General features: G+C 36.4%; 2 protein-coding genes across 7 annotated transcripts; both read left to right on the forward strand.

The window, feature by feature from the left end:
- The first annotated feature begins 3,015 nt into the window (after positions 1-3,015).
- Positions 3,016-6,016, forward strand: LOC148918184 (G-type lectin S-receptor-like serine/threonine-protein kinase B120). The gene is made up of 6 exons (XM_089049516.1): positions 3,016-4,183; positions 4,297-4,565; positions 4,660-4,870; positions 4,983-5,220; positions 5,339-5,489; positions 5,604-6,016. Exons 1-6 carry the CDS (start codon positions 3,016-3,018, stop codon positions 5,919-5,921), a joined length of 2,355 nt encoding a protein of 784 aa, XP_088905642.1. The 3' UTR covers positions 5,922-6,016.
- A 6,156-nt stretch (positions 6,017-12,172) lies between these two features.
- On the forward strand, positions 12,173-16,418 carry LOC103329478 (cysteine-rich receptor-like protein kinase 10). 6 transcript variants are annotated; one of them, XM_089050353.1, is made up of 10 exons: positions 12,173-12,387; positions 13,014-13,103; positions 14,198-14,270; positions 14,358-14,469; positions 14,572-14,619; positions 14,715-14,880; positions 14,998-15,205; positions 15,389-15,626; positions 15,721-15,871; positions 15,972-16,418. In XM_089050353.1, exons 2-10 carry the CDS (start codon positions 13,026-13,028, stop codon positions 16,278-16,280), a joined length of 1,383 nt encoding a protein of 460 aa, XP_088906479.1. In that variant the 5' UTR covers positions 12,173-12,387; positions 13,014-13,025; the 3' UTR covers positions 16,281-16,418. The 6 variants fall into 6 exon arrangements, with proteins under 6 accessions (XP_088906479.1, XP_088906481.1, XP_016649004.2 ...); XM_089050355.1 differs by lacking the exon at positions 14,198-14,270 and having other exon boundaries at positions 12,178-12,387; XM_089050354.1 differs by lacking the exon at positions 12,173-12,387 and having other exon boundaries at positions 12,874-13,103.
- The last annotated feature ends 210 nt before the right edge of the window (positions 16,419-16,628 follow it).

Genomic DNA, 16,628 nt, shown 5'->3' on the forward strand with positions numbered 1-16,628 from the left:
ATGACAGATTTTGGTAATTTGAGTTGGTTGGATTTTGTCCAATGTAGTTTCCCCTTTCAGATTGTTGCTTTTTTTTGCAGTCATATTGAAATTAAATGACAGATCTTTTTATATTACTTATATATGACCAATTAAATGAAATTTTCACTTATTTTAGTTGGTTTATATTTCTTAATAATTATATCTCAGCAGTCATCAGTAGTGGGTTTTTAAGTGATTAATATATATTTTTTTAAAGGAAAATGCTAGAGGCACTAACTTTGAGACTAACTCTCTAATAGAGCATGAGCCCCGGTGTATTAGCGGGCCCCATCTCTATTAGAGAGTTAATCTTGCCCAAAGTGGTGCCTCTAGCACCACTCTTTTAATACAAGTGATAGTCTAACCTACAAAGAGAAAATGGGGTTTCACACACTTACAACTAAGGTGTTATAGGAGTTTGAACCTGGTTTATAACTCAATAGCCTTTTCCACTATAGTAGACCCTATTGACGCTAATTTTGTAAATAGGTTACACATATACAAATATTTAAATCGTTTTTGTTCACCGTTGTGTTGTGTGCATAAATAATTTTTCACGTGCTAGCCTCTCCTACAATACTTACTCTACCAACGGTATCCAAAAACATTAATCCTCTAGAACATGATCCTTGTTTCATTTGAATGCCATCAATCTCCAGGAATTATAGTATCGGAATTTAGTTTTTAAATCGTAGTACGTGCATCCAAGTGCATGTACAGTCCAAATGAATCTATGTCTACATCTGACTTTTGGGTTCCCATATTTTTGTCTTTGACCGACCATGAAGAAACAGAAGCTGCTGTAAATGCATCTGGACTGTTCGAGAATATAAACGCAGAAGCCACGCACGCAACATACATATATGATATATATTGATGAAAGTTGACGGTCGCCTCAACTCATCTTGTCCCAATAAATGAGACAGCCCACTTTTACTATTCTCCCCTCACCATGTGTGAATAAAGTTTTTGAACTGCATCTAGCTTTCTGTGAAATTACTGAAAATGATAAAGATTATTGAATAATAGAAAATTTATATATATTTGAATCTCTTGATCATACGTGTAGTTTCCACGAAGTTAAGAAATTAGACTAGATCAAAGATATCTATTTCCGTATGGTTTTTTCGTTCTTACACTTCTTGTTTAATTGTCTATCTACGACTACAGCCTCCTCCGAAAAGAGAAATTGCAAGGTGGGCGAAAACTACATAATCTCAACTGGTCTATCAACGGGTAACAATTTTATGTGTTAATACATTTTAGACGTAGTGTGGTTATTACAATACATAATCCAACGGTACCTTAGGTGAATCTTGACACTAAGTTAAGTACAGTTCGGCTGGGTTTAGTTTAGGCCTCAAACTAGCAATATAGTTGTCAAATCATGACTTTTGTTAACTATTATGTGACTCTTATCGCTTTTATGTGCAATTGGATCGTTGGAGATTTGCTTACTGAGATCTACCCTTTGTTCTATGGTGGCGGGACTTTGATCCGTGGTGGTATGGTAGTCATGATTTAAGTTTGTGGTTTAATTTAGGATTTTGCTTGTTTTTGGGCTGTGTGGGTTTGGATACGAGCTATGCAGATTTTGGTGATTTGAGTTGTCTAGTTGTTTATGTGGATTTTGTCTCATGTAGTTTTCCTCTTTCGGGTTATTGGTTTTGCAGTCATGTTGAGATGAATTCGTATTTCATACACGTCTTTGATGTCTTGCTGAAGTTTTCTAATGAATATCATTATTTGATAAATAAATAATAAACTAGCAGTATACCTGAACCGTAAAAAATTAATTGTGGTTTGGTTTGGTTCAATTCAAAATTATACATTTTAATGTAAAACATGAATCAAACCGCTTGATTTGATTTGATTTAGCCGGTTTAATCAATTACGGTTTGGTTTTAGTCTAGTAGACTACACTTATTTTGAATTTTTCTATTGTTCACCCCAATACTTAAATCATTAAGCTCTTAAATTTTATTATTATATAAAAGAACAAAAAAGGTCGTCCAACTTAATACTTAGTACATCTATACACACACCTCACCACCCTTCATATTAAGTTTTAGAAAAATACAAACTCTTTTAGACTATTGTCAGATTACTCTTCTCTTTTAATCCAAGAAACCAACTACACTCTCATCTTCTCTTCACAAACCCTAAATAAGGTATACGAATAGTGGATTGTGGGTCGTCAATTGAGGTATATAATGTGATTATTTCTTGGTTTGGGACTCCTCCCAGAATTATTGAGGATGCTATGATCAAAGACTTTTATTCGGTCACCTACTTTGAATTTCTCCACATTCTTCCTAGCTTTGTTCACAACACTAACAATTTCATGCCTGGAAAATCAATTGAAAATGTTCAACACACATGAATGATTTCAAGGAATAATAAAATGATTATTTCTGCTAGGTGCTGCAAAATGCAAAGGGATACAACAACCAATTCCCACACATGAATGCAATTTTTGATAAGATATTTGATCATATATGTAAACAAAATCAAAACCATTTTGAAATGCAAATATTTTAAATAAATAAATAAAAACACTAATATGCATGTCAAGTTTTTGTGGGGTGGGGGGTGGGTGTGAGGTTGATGAGTTTTTTTTTTTTTTACTGAGTGTGTATAGTTTGGGAACATAGTAGGGTTTTCTTAAAAATTGTGAAAATTTGAATTGGATATTGGCATGAACTTAGAATATGGAGTGAACGAAGATAAGTGAGAGTTTAAATAGAAAATTTCTGCCTCTAAAATTGATACACTCATTAAAAATAAAAATAAAAAATCGTCAATTTTAGGCACCAGCGTGGCATGTGCTTGACGAAGAAAACGTGGCATGTCAGTGAGTTGATGGGGTATAAATAAATGAACACTTTATGTCTTAGGCACGGTTGAGTTTGAGCCTTGAGGTACAAACTTTGTCATTCTGCGCTGTTTGAGCCTCTGCCAGTCGTCTCCTTGTTTCTTCCTTTGTCTCTCAGAATGGGGAGGCTCATTGCTTGTGTTCTGACATTACTAGTGTTCTCTCCTAAGCTGCCATTTTCCTTTTGTACCAGCAAACACAACTTATTAGTCCCAGGCAAATCAATCAGTGCAAACCAGACCTTGATTTCTCCCACTGGAAACTTTGCACTGGGCTTCTTCAGTCCTGAAAATTGTACCAAATACTTCCTTGGCATTTGGTACAATACAATCCCAAACCCACCAATTGTGTGGGTTGCCAATAGAGAAACCCCACTTGATTCTCCAGGTGTCTTTCTGCTGGGCAGTGATGGAAATCTGGTGGTGCTGGATGGAAAGACAAGAAAAACACTCATCTGGTCTTCAAATGCATCCCTCCCTGCTTCTGCAACGAATGCCACAATTGGGTTGCTAATGGACACTGGAAACCTTGTCCTAGGATTTGGAAAAGATCAAACAAAAGACCCTTTGTGGCAGAGCTTTGATCATCCCTCAGACACACTGTTGCCCGGCATGATGATTAGCCTTAACAAGAGGACTGACCAGCAGAGGCGCCTTACATCCTGGGCAGCAGTTGACGATCCGAAACCCGGTAAGTTCTCCCTCGGCATTGATCTTCAAGTGCCTGCCCAGGTTGTTGTCCGGAAGGTAAACTTTGGTCCCTACAATTTGACAGGCCATGAGTCCAAATCAATAGCCTTTAAAAATCCCAGTGCAACCTTCTTGGTCCTCTCTTTCAATGTTGAGTCTGATGATCATACTGATGAGGTTCATTTTACTTATCGCGTCTCGGATACCTCAGTGAAATTGAGGTCTGTGTTGAACCCAAATGGGCTGTTTGTCCTGCTGCTGTGGCAGGATGACAGTAAAACATGGAGTGAGCTGGGGTATTGGACTGGTGAATGTGTTAGGGAAAAGGCATTGACATGTGGTAGAAACAGAGAAGGGTTTTCCAAGGTTGAGTTTTTAAAACTACCAGATCATGCTGTTGTGTTAGAAAATAAAAAGAGTAGGAGTGAGTGTGAATCTGAGTGTCTTCACAACCGCTCTTGCAAAGCGTATGCTTGTGCAAATGTGGCACAAGGAAGTCCTATGAGGTGCATAACATGGTATGGTAACTTGGTGGATTCTGTACATAATCAAACACTTCCTATTCGTGTTAGTGAGGATGGCTCCAATGATTTTCAAGGCATGTCGATTAATTTTTTCCTTTTTTCATTATTAAACAAGCAAAATCAGTTCTTTTGGCTAGAAAGTTACCATAATTACTAACTTGGAGCCTTTTCATTCTTTTCTTTGCAGGTGGTAAGGGTCATGCTAAAAATTTCTTCAAGAAGCGGTGGGCTGTAATTGCAATTGCAATTGTCTCAGCAACAACAGGATTGCTTGCAGCAATTTTTGGATATCTTTTATGGAAGAGAATTTCGAGAAATGAAGATAATGGTAGTGCTGGAGGTGGAAAGGATGGTACAGAACTACCACTTTCGGGTTTAAAGAGTATACTAGCTGCAACAAACAACTTCTCTGAAGCTAATAAACTTGGAGAGGGAGGATTTGGCCCCGTTTATAAGGTGAAACTTCCTTAATTACATTGTTCTTCATAAATATGATATTAAATTTGTCTACTTGTCTTTAAACAATTTCCATTAATATCTTTCTCTGCAGGGGATTTTGCCTGAAAATGAAGAAGTAGCCATAAAAAGGTTGTCGAAGAAGTCAGGGCAAGGACATGAGGAGTTCAAGAATGAGTTGAAGCTTATAGCCAAGCTCCAACATACCAATCTTGTTAGGCTCTTGGGTTGCTGTAATGAAGAGGAGGAAATGATACTGATTTATGAGTACATGCCCAATCGAAGTTTGGACAAACTTGTGTTTGGTATATACATGTTCATCACCTTTGAGATATTCTTTGATGTTGTTGATTTCCTGGACATCAAATTTGATTAGCTAATTTTTGCAACATCTTTTTAAATGTATTGTTTATTCAGATCCATATGAAAAGATAAAATTGGATTGGGGTAAACGGTTTCGAATCATAGAAGGCATTGCTCAAGGAGTACTTTATATCCACAAGTATTCCAGATTGAGAATCATTCACAGGGACCTAAAAGCAAGTAATATACTGTTGGATGGAGAAATGAACCCAAAAATTTCAGATTTTGGAATGGCAAGGATTTTTGGGATGAACCAAACTGAAGCAAATACCGACAGGGTTGTTGGGACATAGTAAGTTGACATATATAGCACATGTTTTTGCATTATTCATGTACTAAACCTGATGATGCAAAATGTTAGTCTTTAATTGTTGTTGCTTACTTTGTCTACCATTATAATTCATGTGCAGCGGCTACATGTCACCTGAGTATGCACTCTTGGGCAATTTTTCTGAGAAATCGGATGTGTTCAGCTTTGGAGTGTTGATTTTGGAGATTGTAAGTGGAAAGAGGAATTCTTCTTTTCATCGTTTTGATCCTACGCTAACGCTTACTGGTTGGGTAAGTATATATAAACTAGAAATTATTCTAGCTAGTATGTATATGTCGTCCTTCTGTTTTTAATCCTTTCAAGTTTGCAATTAAAGTGAATGGTCCTAATGAAATCTTAATTAGGCATGGGAATTGTGGAAAGAAGGCAGAGAAATGGAGGTGATTGATGAATCAGTAAGGGAAGCATGTGACACTCATGAAGCTCTAAGGTGTATCCATGTTGGGTTTTTGTGTGTTCAAGAAGCTCCAGCCGATCGGCCAACAATGTCTTCTGTGATTAGCATGCTGCAGGGCAACGAAGCTGCATCACTTCCACCCTCCAAAGAACCTGCTTTTTCATCAGCTCATAGGAATTCCATTGCGATTGCTTCTTCTCCTCAAACATCTCCCATTTTTTCCAACAATTATGTGATCACCATTAGTTCGGAAGTAGGCAGATAGACTTCCTTTTGTTCAGCACATATATAATTATTGTAGAATAACTAGCATGCAGCAGATTGACAAGCGCAAGCCAACAAAAACATGTTTGAGCTTCTTCTAGCAATGGACTATGTTAGGTGAAAATAGCCTTCTAAGGTTTTAGTCAATTTCGTGCAATTTAATATTTTTTATTTTTGTTTTAATAATTATTCTTGGAGCTAAGGTTTTGGTTTAAGTATTTAAACAACCTCTAGAACTTGTATTGGCATCTTATTATTGGAGCTAAGATTCAAAAAAAAATTCTTAAAAGGAGTGCAAGAGTGAGTGAACCGTTGAATTTACATCCAACGGTGAGTGACCACAAATCTCTTGGACCCTTGTAGTCCAAGAGATCGGGACTGTTTTTCTCATATCTAATATTTAAACGAAAAGGAAACACATTGACGACTAGTGGGAATCAAATGTTCAAGAATTTGACAATCCATCCTCACAAAGTATTACTTTTGTTATTAAACCCTGGTGTTAGATTACATTTTTTTGTTCATTTAAATATTAGGTGCATTATTATGAAAATATACATAATTGTAAAGTATTACTTACGTAACGTGATAATGTACTAACCGAAGGATTAAAATAAAAATCTAATTTAACTCCATGGTTTAATTAAAAAAAATTAAAAATTATTCTCTAGGAATCTCAACCTCATTTTGTAAAGAAGAAAAGAGATTGGTGCAGATACTTCAAAGCATGATTAATTTCTCTTACCTGTGGTGTTTATATGAAACCTGTTCAACACCTCAACTTGGTTGCTTGAGGATGTAAATAGTAGTAGTTTATTTCCCCCACAAAATTATAAAAATAAGGAAAATAACATTATGAAAAATAGCTAAATTTTGAAATATTAAAGACTTAACTTTTTTTTTAACCACCCGTAACATGCAAATATTTCTCTTCGATTAGAACACTGATGAAGTCGATATATTTCTAAATCATAACCGTTAATAGCCTTTAATGTGTTAAAATAAGGCTAAGATTTGGTCTTTAGCCCCTATTAAACAGAGATTGGTTTTCCAAATTTCCAAAGGAAAAAAAATGCTTGCAAGTACTATATCAATAGGGCAAGAATTTCATACCTTATCCGTATAAGGATCGTGCCAAAACCTACGGAAAGGGAAAAGGAAAAGGGGAAGAGCAGCTACTGTGTGCCCCACAAATTAATCATATTTGGACGGCTCCTACAAGTTTCGGATTAGCCCAATGAATCAGATTCAGAAACCATCTGAGGAAAGACAAATGGGCTTGAGGCCAGCATATCTCACTTGTGACGTGTGGACCCTTGGCGCTGTAAACTGTAAATTGGGGAGCTGGAAAATTTACCATAACTCCCCAACAAAGCAATTAATGCACATGTTTCTGCATACAAACGTGGGAGAAAGAATGCACAAAACTGTCAACTGTGCGTATCAACTGTCAGTTCTGTTGGCCCAAGTGTGAACTATGTGGCAAATGAGGGCCAGTCATACGCGGCGACTTACACACGTATACACCAACGTGTAAAGTTTATAGCTGTGCCAACTGTCAAGAATATTTTTGTGCCAACGTGTGAAACGTATAAATGTGCCATGAATCCAATACACACTTGTTTGTAATATTTTGTTTCAGAAGTTGTTAGTTGCTGTGCGAAACAAAAAATAAAAGCAAAAGAAATTGGTTGATGATACTAGAAGTACCAACGTGGTCCAGTCATATACATTGTCGTTGCTGTCCCATCCTGTTGTTTTACGTAAATGCATGCATGGTTGACCGACTTAACCTTCAGGCGACCAAGTCTCTCTAGCTATCGATTGACAAATCCCATTCCATAATATTGGCTGAAACTTTGAATCTCTCTCTCTCTCTCTCTCTCTCTCTCTAATATTAAATAGAAGTTGAGACGTTTCACATGAGAAACTACGTCACATGTTGAGACGTTTTACGTGAGAAATTATGTCACATGCACCGTTTAGTTAAAACATAAAATATAATATTTGTTTTTCTTGAATCATGTCTCGCTTGTAATTCTTAAGTTGTAGTTTACGCAGCTTTAAAACTTGAAATTCTTTTGGGAATGGAACAGTCGATCCCATCATATTATTGTACTTTTCATTTTTAAGAGTATATTTATTAGTAATCACAAATATTAACTCATGAATAAAACTTGAAAAAAAAAAACAACAAATAAACTCTCTCGTTCGGAGTTGGAGAAATTATAAAATACTACGGTAGTATGGTCACTTGGTACATGTACACGTGTTATAATATATGTGGTCTCTTTTAGGAAATAGTATCAATAAATATCCTCTTATATTATAAGAACGTCTCCATTAGTAGTTGCAAATTAAAGTTTGTTGACCTATGTGGTAATTTGAAAAAGTATATTTTCTACTTGAATATTTTTTGCTCCAACAAACAATTCAATTAATGTAATAACATGGAAAAGAATGAAAAATATATGTATTTATTATCTGAAAAGAAAAAATACATGTTTTTAACACTTTCAAGGTATGTTTTGTTTTTCTAAAGTAAAATTAAATGTTTTGAAGAGTCAAAATCAACTTACCAGTCTTGAAGAGAGAAAAAGTTTGTAGCTTTGATGACTGAGTTTGACAATGTTGTTGGAGAGATTTTTTATGATGTGGCTCACTTATTTGAGCTCCCCATAGGAGAAAGTATGCACAAAACTGTCAATTGCACGTATCAACTGTCAGTTCTGTTTGTCCAATTGTGAATTATGTGGCAAATGAGGGCAGTCATTCGCGGCGACTTACACACGTATACACCAACGTGTAAAGTATATAACTGTGCCAACTGTCAAGAATATTTTTGTGCCAACGTGTGAAACGTATAAATGTGCCAACTTATCATTGAATTGAAAGTGCGAGGCGTGCAGTACCAACGTGTAAAGTGTCATATGTGCCAACTGTACATCATTGAACTGATGCAATAGATTTTGGGTACTACATTATGTAAAACAAAAAATAAAAGCAAAAGAAATTGGTTGATAATCAAATACTACAAGTACCAACGTGGTCTAGTCATATACATTGTCCTGTTGTTGTACGTAAATGAATGCATGGTTGACCGACTTAACCATAGTCTTCTCAGTTGACATTATTATTTGTTGCAGGAAGCCATAGGAGGGATTTGGATAAAGAAAAGCTTACCTATAATATTGGACTTTTGGACACTAACGGAGAAGATGGATGAATCTGGAGCCGTTGCACGTACAGTACAGCCTCTCTCCCTTCAGGCGACCAAGTCTCTCTAGCTATCGATTGACAAATCCCATTCCATAATATCGGCTGAAACTTTGAATTTTAAGTTTCCATTTTACTTTTAGTCGCCAATGAATGAACATGAGGATGCCTCTGGACCCCTACTTCCTCGCTAACTCTCTCTCTCTCTCTCTCTCTCTCTCTCTAATATTAAATAGAAGTTCAGACATTTTACGTCAAAAATTACGTCACATGCACTGTTTAGTTAAAACATAAAATATAATATTTGTTTTTCTTGAATCATGTCTCGCTTGTAATTCTTGAGTTGTAGTTTAAGTGGCTTTAAAACTTGAAATTCTTTTGGGAATGTGGAACAGTCGATCCCATCATATTATTGTACTTTTCATTTTTAAGAGTATATTTATTAGTAATCACAAATATTAACTCATGAATAAAACTTGAAAAAAAACAACAAATAAACTCTCTCGTTCGGAGTTGGAGAAATTATAAAATACTACAGTATGGTCACTTGGTACATGTACACGTGTTATAATATATGTGGTCTCTTTTAGGAAATAGTATCAATAAATATCCTTTTATATTATAAGAACGTCTCCAATAATAGTTGCAAATTAAAGTTTGTTGACCTATGTGGTAATTTGAAAAAGTATATTTTCTACTAGAATATTTTTTGCTCCAACAAACAATTCAATTAATGCAATAACATGGAAAATAATAAAAAATATATGTATTTATTATCTGAAAAGAAAAAATACATGTTTTTAACACTTTCAAGGTATGTTTTGTTTTTCCAAAGTAAAATTAAATGTTTTGAAGAGTCAAAATCAACTTAACAGTCTTGAAGAGAGAAAAAGTTTGTAGCTTTGATGACTGAGTTTGACAATGTTGTTAGAGAGATTTTTTATGATGTGGCTTACTTATTTGAGCATCCCAAAGTGATTGAAGAGGCCATTGGACACATATACACGATGTATCACATGACCGTACTATAATACTACCATACTAGTATTTCAAATCCCAACAACCCAAAATCTAGTTCTTGACTTATGTGGTGGGTTTCTTAAATTGAACTTTATCTTTGCTACAGTGAGCAAACTTTTTAGTTTTTTCTTTTATTTTTCTTTTTGTGCAGCCATGGACCTCACTGCAAACCATTCTCTCAGTTTGGTGATCAGACCATTGCCTTTGCGGCTGCAGGGTGGGGTTTTCGAACTCGTTTTTCTTCAAACTAAAAAGGAAACTTATTTCACTTACAATTACATTGCATGCAATGGAATATCCACTTACCACAAAACTGGATGTTCAGTTTAAGGCCCCAATGGATACACCTCAAATCTGCTTCAATAATGCACGTATCTTTGGGGTTCTCAATTTTTTTAATGTCCAGATCCCAGCCCTGTTTTCTGGGTCAAGAGACAGCCTGTTTGTTGTGGAAACTCATAGAGATTTGGTGTTCTTTTGGTTCCGCTTGGCCCAAAGCTATAACCCCACAATCAAAATGTATGGGGGTGTTTTAGAAAAATAAAGAAAAGCATGAGAAAATGTGTGATACGAAGAAAAAGCAACATATCCCATTAAATTTGCTCTCATAGATAGGACCATAGGCCATGGTTATTTTGTCACATCATAAGAAAAAGAAAGAAATGTGGTCCAATAATGCATGGTTGGCAACTTGATCCTGGGTCCTCCCATTTAAGAAAAATTTTCTCTTATAATTTTTACTTGTGTCATGAATTTAATTTAACTCACTTGTTCAAGAATATTATTATTGGCAAAATAATTGGACACATGAATGCATTTTCAAGATTATTTTTATTAGCTCAATTATAAATATTATTAAATTATTAAAACTTGTAAAAACAAAAAACAAAAATTCCCTCATCTCATCAGCCTCTCATACAAAGTTGGATCCTCTCACATTTTCTCATTTATGCAAATCCCTTCAACTGATGAAACCCATTTAAATAGAACTAAAACAATGATTTTTCTTAATTGGCTGAGATTTCAGTTCACAGGATTGACAGAGGAGGAGGGAGATGAAAACGAAAAACGAAAAACGAAGAGGACCGTCTCCTCCAACTGGAACTCAGTAAGGAAAGTGATAAACAACGATGAAGAAGTTGAGTGAGCAGTGTGCTTCTAGTAAATTTGTCTGCAAATTTGTTTTGTGCGGCCATGGATACCAGAACCAAACAAAGGTTGGTGCTTTCACTTTCAGTTCTTTTGTTATGCCTGTATGTCAAAACCCATGTTTCCCTTGCAGTTGACACCATCAGTGAAAACCAATCTCCCTCTGGTGATCAAACCATTGTCTCTGCAGGTGGGGTTTTTGAGCTGGGTTTCTTCAAACCAGGTAATGTCTCAAACTACTACTACATAGGCATGTGGTACAAGAAAGTATCTGTTAAGACCATAGTTTGGGTGGCAAACAGGGAACAACCAGTCTCTGATAGATTTTCTTCAGAGCTGAGGATCTCAGATGGTAATTTGGTTCTCTTTAGTGAGTCCAAAGCTCCAATTTGGTCAACAAATTTGCACTCCACCACCACTTACTGGTTCTGTTCAAGCACTTCTTTTGGATAATAGAAACCTTGTCTTATTAAGAGGTGGTTCATCTGAGCCTTTATGGCAAAGTTTTGATCATCCAACACATACATGGCTACCAGGAAGTAGACTTGGATTCAACCATGTTACCAAACGAACCCAAATTCTCACATTATGGTAGAGTTCAGAGGATCCTGCACCAGGTCTTTTCTCTCTTGAGCTAGATCCAAATGGAAGCAATGCATATCTGGGGCTGTGGAATAGGTCTAGACAGTATTGGACCACTGGATCATGGGATGCAAGTTCAAGTAGTTTCAGCTTGGTTCCTGAAATGAGGCTCAATTATGTCTACAATTTCAGTTATTTTACTAAAGAAAATGAAACTTATTTCACCTATTCTCTTTATGATCCGAAGAAAATAGCTCGATTCGTGATGAACACCTCAGGGCAGGCTTTGAAGTGTATACAGGTAGGATTTTTTTTGTGTTCAAGAAGACCCAGCGGATCGGCCTCAAATGCAGAAGCCTGCAAGGTTAACGCTCGTTGGATTCAATCCAATGGCTAAACGCCAAAAAGGGCAGGCTGCAAACTAAAGAGACAACGAAGCATGGTGGATGACCTTTGTCCACAAATGCTGGACTAACTAAAGCCAAACGACTCAACTGTAGGTGTGTTAGAGCATTCACAATCACATGCTCTCTATTTTTCAGTTAAATTTTAGCTAAAAATATAAAAAAGTTATTTTAGGAACTTTCTATAAAATTTAAACTTCAATCATGCTTTCTAGTTTATGGAGTCATAAATGCTATAAATTTTTTTTTAAATTGGTCCATCTCTATTAAAAAATAATATAAAAAATAATTAGGATTAATTAAAGGTTTGAAATACTCATTAAATAAAACAACATTAAATTATAGGAAGTCACTAGGAGTTCTTTCTCTCTCCTCATATTTAGAAGCTCCTAGAGATCTCCCTATTTTAAGAAGTGGATAGGAGCATGGTTGAAGTTGTATTTTTTCAATTTCTCTCTAAAATTTGTTTAAGAAGGTGGTTTAGGGAACCCATTGTGGATGCTCTTACTTGACCCTTCAACAGTTGACTTAGTTGACTTGGAATGATCAGCTGGCTTCAAGTATTGCTATATTTTTTCCATAAATGTTCAATTCTAGTACCATACAGCATCTTGGTTGTCTGAAAATTTTTTGTGCATCCATGGATACCAAAAGTAACCCAAAATTCGTGTTCAACGTTCTTTTATTATGCCTATTTCTCAAGTCCCATATATCCCTTGCAGCTGACACCATCAATGCAGACAAATCTCTCTCGGGTGATCAAACCATTATCTCTGCAGGTGGGGTTTTTGAGCTGGGTTTCTTCAAACCAGGTATTTTCTCAAACTACTACTACATAGGCATGTGGTACAAGAAAGTATCTGTTAAGACCATAGTTTGGGTGGCAAATAGGGAAACACCAGTTTCTGATATATTTTCTTCAGTCTTGAGGATCTCAGAGGGTAATCTAATTCTCTTCAGTGAATCCAACACTCCAGTTTGGTCCACAAATTTAACCTCCACCACCACCTCAGGTTCTGTACAAGCAGTTCTATTAGATAGTGGAAACCTTGTCTTAAGGGCTGATGGGTCAAGTACTAATACATCAGAACCTTTGTGGCAAAGCTTTGATCATCCAGCTCATACATGGATACCAGGAGGTAAACTTGGATTCAACATTGCCACTAATCGAACCCAAATTCTCACATCATGGAAGAGTTCAGAGGATCCTGCACCAGGTCTTTTCTCTCTTGAGCTTGACCCCAATGGAAGTAGTGCATATCTCATACTTTGGAATAGGTCTAGAGTCTATTGGAGCAGTGGAGCATGGGATGCAAACTCACGTATTTTCAGCGCGGTTCCTGAGATGAGGCTTAACCATATGTACAATCACAGCTATGTTACAAACAAAAACGAAAGTTATTTCACCTATTTTCTAAATAATCCCAAGACAATATCTCGACTCGTGATGCATACCTCAGGGCAGATTCAGCAATTCACATGGTCGGAGAATTCCAGAGAGTGGAATTTGTTTGGGAGCCAACCAAAAAGGAAATGTGAAGTTTATGGTTTATGCGGGGCATTCGGCAGTTGCAACGACATAAGCACGGTCTCCTGTAATTGTTTGACAGGTTTTGAGCCAAAGTCAGAGATTGAGTGGAATTTGCGGGCTTATTCTAGTGGGTGTTCAAGAATAACCAACCTGCAGTACTGTGGGACTGATGTTAGTACTAGTGCTAAATATAGGGAGCCAGACGTGTTTCAAGAAATCCGTATCATGTCATTGCCAGAAAATAAACAGTCTGTGGTGGTTGGAAATATTTCTGAATGTCATCCAATCTGCTTAAACAACTGCTCTTGCACTGCTTATGCTTATGATAGCAGCACTAGATGCTCAATTTTCACTGGAGATCTCTTAAATTTGCAGCAACTGGGAACAGGTGAAAGGAATGGAACAACTTTATACATCAGACTTGGATCTGCTCTTCCACTGCTTAAAAGTAATGAGGAAATGATTACTTGGCGAGCCATCGTGTTAGTGTGTTAATTAAAATAAATTTGATCTTTCTCTTTTGTTTTCTTTGCAGGTGTTAATGCTAATAAACGATCCCTTGTGATTGCATTAGTCTCCGGAACAGCAGGATTGCTTACAATAACTTTTGGCTATTTCTTATGGAAGAAAACATGGGGAAAGGAAAGGTAAAGCTATTTCCTTTGGAAGAAAACACACGCGCACTCATTTGCAGGGACACTGATTCTTGTAATCCAAAAAAAGATACTCTAACAATAAGAATGAAACAGGGAGCGTAGGAGGAAGAATGGTGAGACTAAAACATTGGAAAAGGAAAGGTACTGCTACCACTCTCTCTCCCTCTCTCGCTTGCTCGCACACTGATTCTTGTAATCCTAACAAATGATGATCTGACTAAATAATAATGAAATAGGAAGCATAGGAAGAAATATGATGAAATTTTAAGTAATGTTGGTGATGGAGGCGGAAAGAATGATACAGAGCTACCACTCTTCAGTTTAAGGAGTATATTAGCTGTTACTAACAACTTCTCTGAAGCTAATAAGGTGGGAGAAGGAGGGTTTGGCCCTGTTTATAAGGTAACACTTTCATAATACCACCGACCTATAAATCTCATAGTTTCATTTATACATTTCTTATAAGGAGGTGGTTCTCTATAACTTCTCTTTATGTGTGGGATTTTTCTTCCACTACAGGGGATTTTGCCTGGAAATCAAGTGGCCATCAAAAGGCTGTCAAAGAATTCAGGGCAAGGACACCAGGAGTTCATGAATGAGTTAAAGCTTATAGCCAAACTCCAACACACCAATCTTGTTAGGCTCTTGGGTTGCTGTATTGAAGAGGAGGAACTGATTTTGATCTACGAGTTCATGCCCAATCGAAGTCTGGACAAGTTTTTGTTTGGTATGTTCTCAGCACTTCTAAGATTATTTCTTTCATATTGCTGATTTCTGGGACTTCAAATTTGATTACGTTTTTGCAAACCCATGTAATGCAAGATCTTCTTCAATGTGTCTTAACATTTTTTTCTAAAGTAAATCAAAATCACTAATTAAGCTCATTTTTCTCCATGGTTTGTCCAATCAGATCCATCTGAAAAATTAGAGCTAGATTGGGGAAAACGTTTTCGAATTATAGAAGGTATTGCTCAAGGAATACTTTATATCCACAAGTATTCCAGATTGAAAATCATTCACAGGGACCTGAAAGCAAGTAATGTTCTGTTGGATGGAGCAATGAACCCCAAAATTTCAGACTTTGGAATGGCAAAGATTTTTGAGATAAATCAAACCGAAGCAAATACTAACAGAGTTGTTGGCACATAGTAAGTAAATATATATATATGGCACAGGTTTTCAATCATTGAAATCTTATGCAATCATTGCTTTGGCTTACTTCTCTACCGTCAATTTATGCAGCGGCTACATGTCACCTGAGTATGCAAGATATGGCCATTTCTCTGAGAAACTGGATGTGTTTAGTTTTGGAGTGTTGCTGCTGGAGATTGTTAGTGGAAAGAAGAATGCTGCTTTTCATCGCTTTGAACATTCACTAACTCTTGCTGGATGGGTGAGTATTAAAAATTCTAATGTATCCTAAGCCTGAAAAATTTATAAGTATGTGACCAGTCATGCAAGACTAATGGGTTTACATGTTGAATCTTAATTAGGCATGGGAATTATGGAGAGAAGGTAGAGGAATGGAGGTGATCGATGCATCACTGAAGGAAACATGCCGGCCTGATGAAGCTTTGAAGTGTATACAGGTAGGATTTTTGTGTGTTCAAGAAGATCCAGCTGATCGGCCAACAATGTCTTCTGTAATTCTTATGCTGGCCAATGAAGCTACATCTCTTCCACCCTCCAAAGAACCTGCTTTTTCAACACATAGGAATTCCGTTGCTGTTAGTTCTTCTCCTCAAACAACTCCCATTATTTCCAATAATGCAGTAACCATTAGTCTGCCAGAAGGTCGATAGAAGCTCAAAAATGTTACCTTTCCTATACACATTTATTGTTGGATATATAAACGAAAAATGAAAACTCTGTGGCAAGACTTTGGCAGTGTCCAAGACTCTTTTTTATTATTTAAGTATACGAAAGTGCTTCACAACTTATATTGGTCTGGTTCAGGTGTGAGAAACTTAAAAAGAAGCCTCACTGAACAAATATTCCTAGATCTTTACACATTGCAGAGCAATGAACATGAACAGAACTGTATACCTAAAAAGTTATAACATTTAGAAAGGCAAGTTTGGTCTATGAATGCTTAAAACAAAAGAGAGAACGGAGCGTAGACCCTTCAATAGTTGACTTTGTTGACTTGG

This window comes from Prunus mume, linkage group LG4 (assembly GCF_029339155.1).
Source record: "Prunus mume cultivar Tortuosa linkage group LG4, ASM2933915v1, whole genome shotgun sequence".
Lineage (NCBI taxonomy): Eukaryota > Viridiplantae > Streptophyta > Magnoliopsida > Rosales > Rosaceae > Prunus > Prunus mume.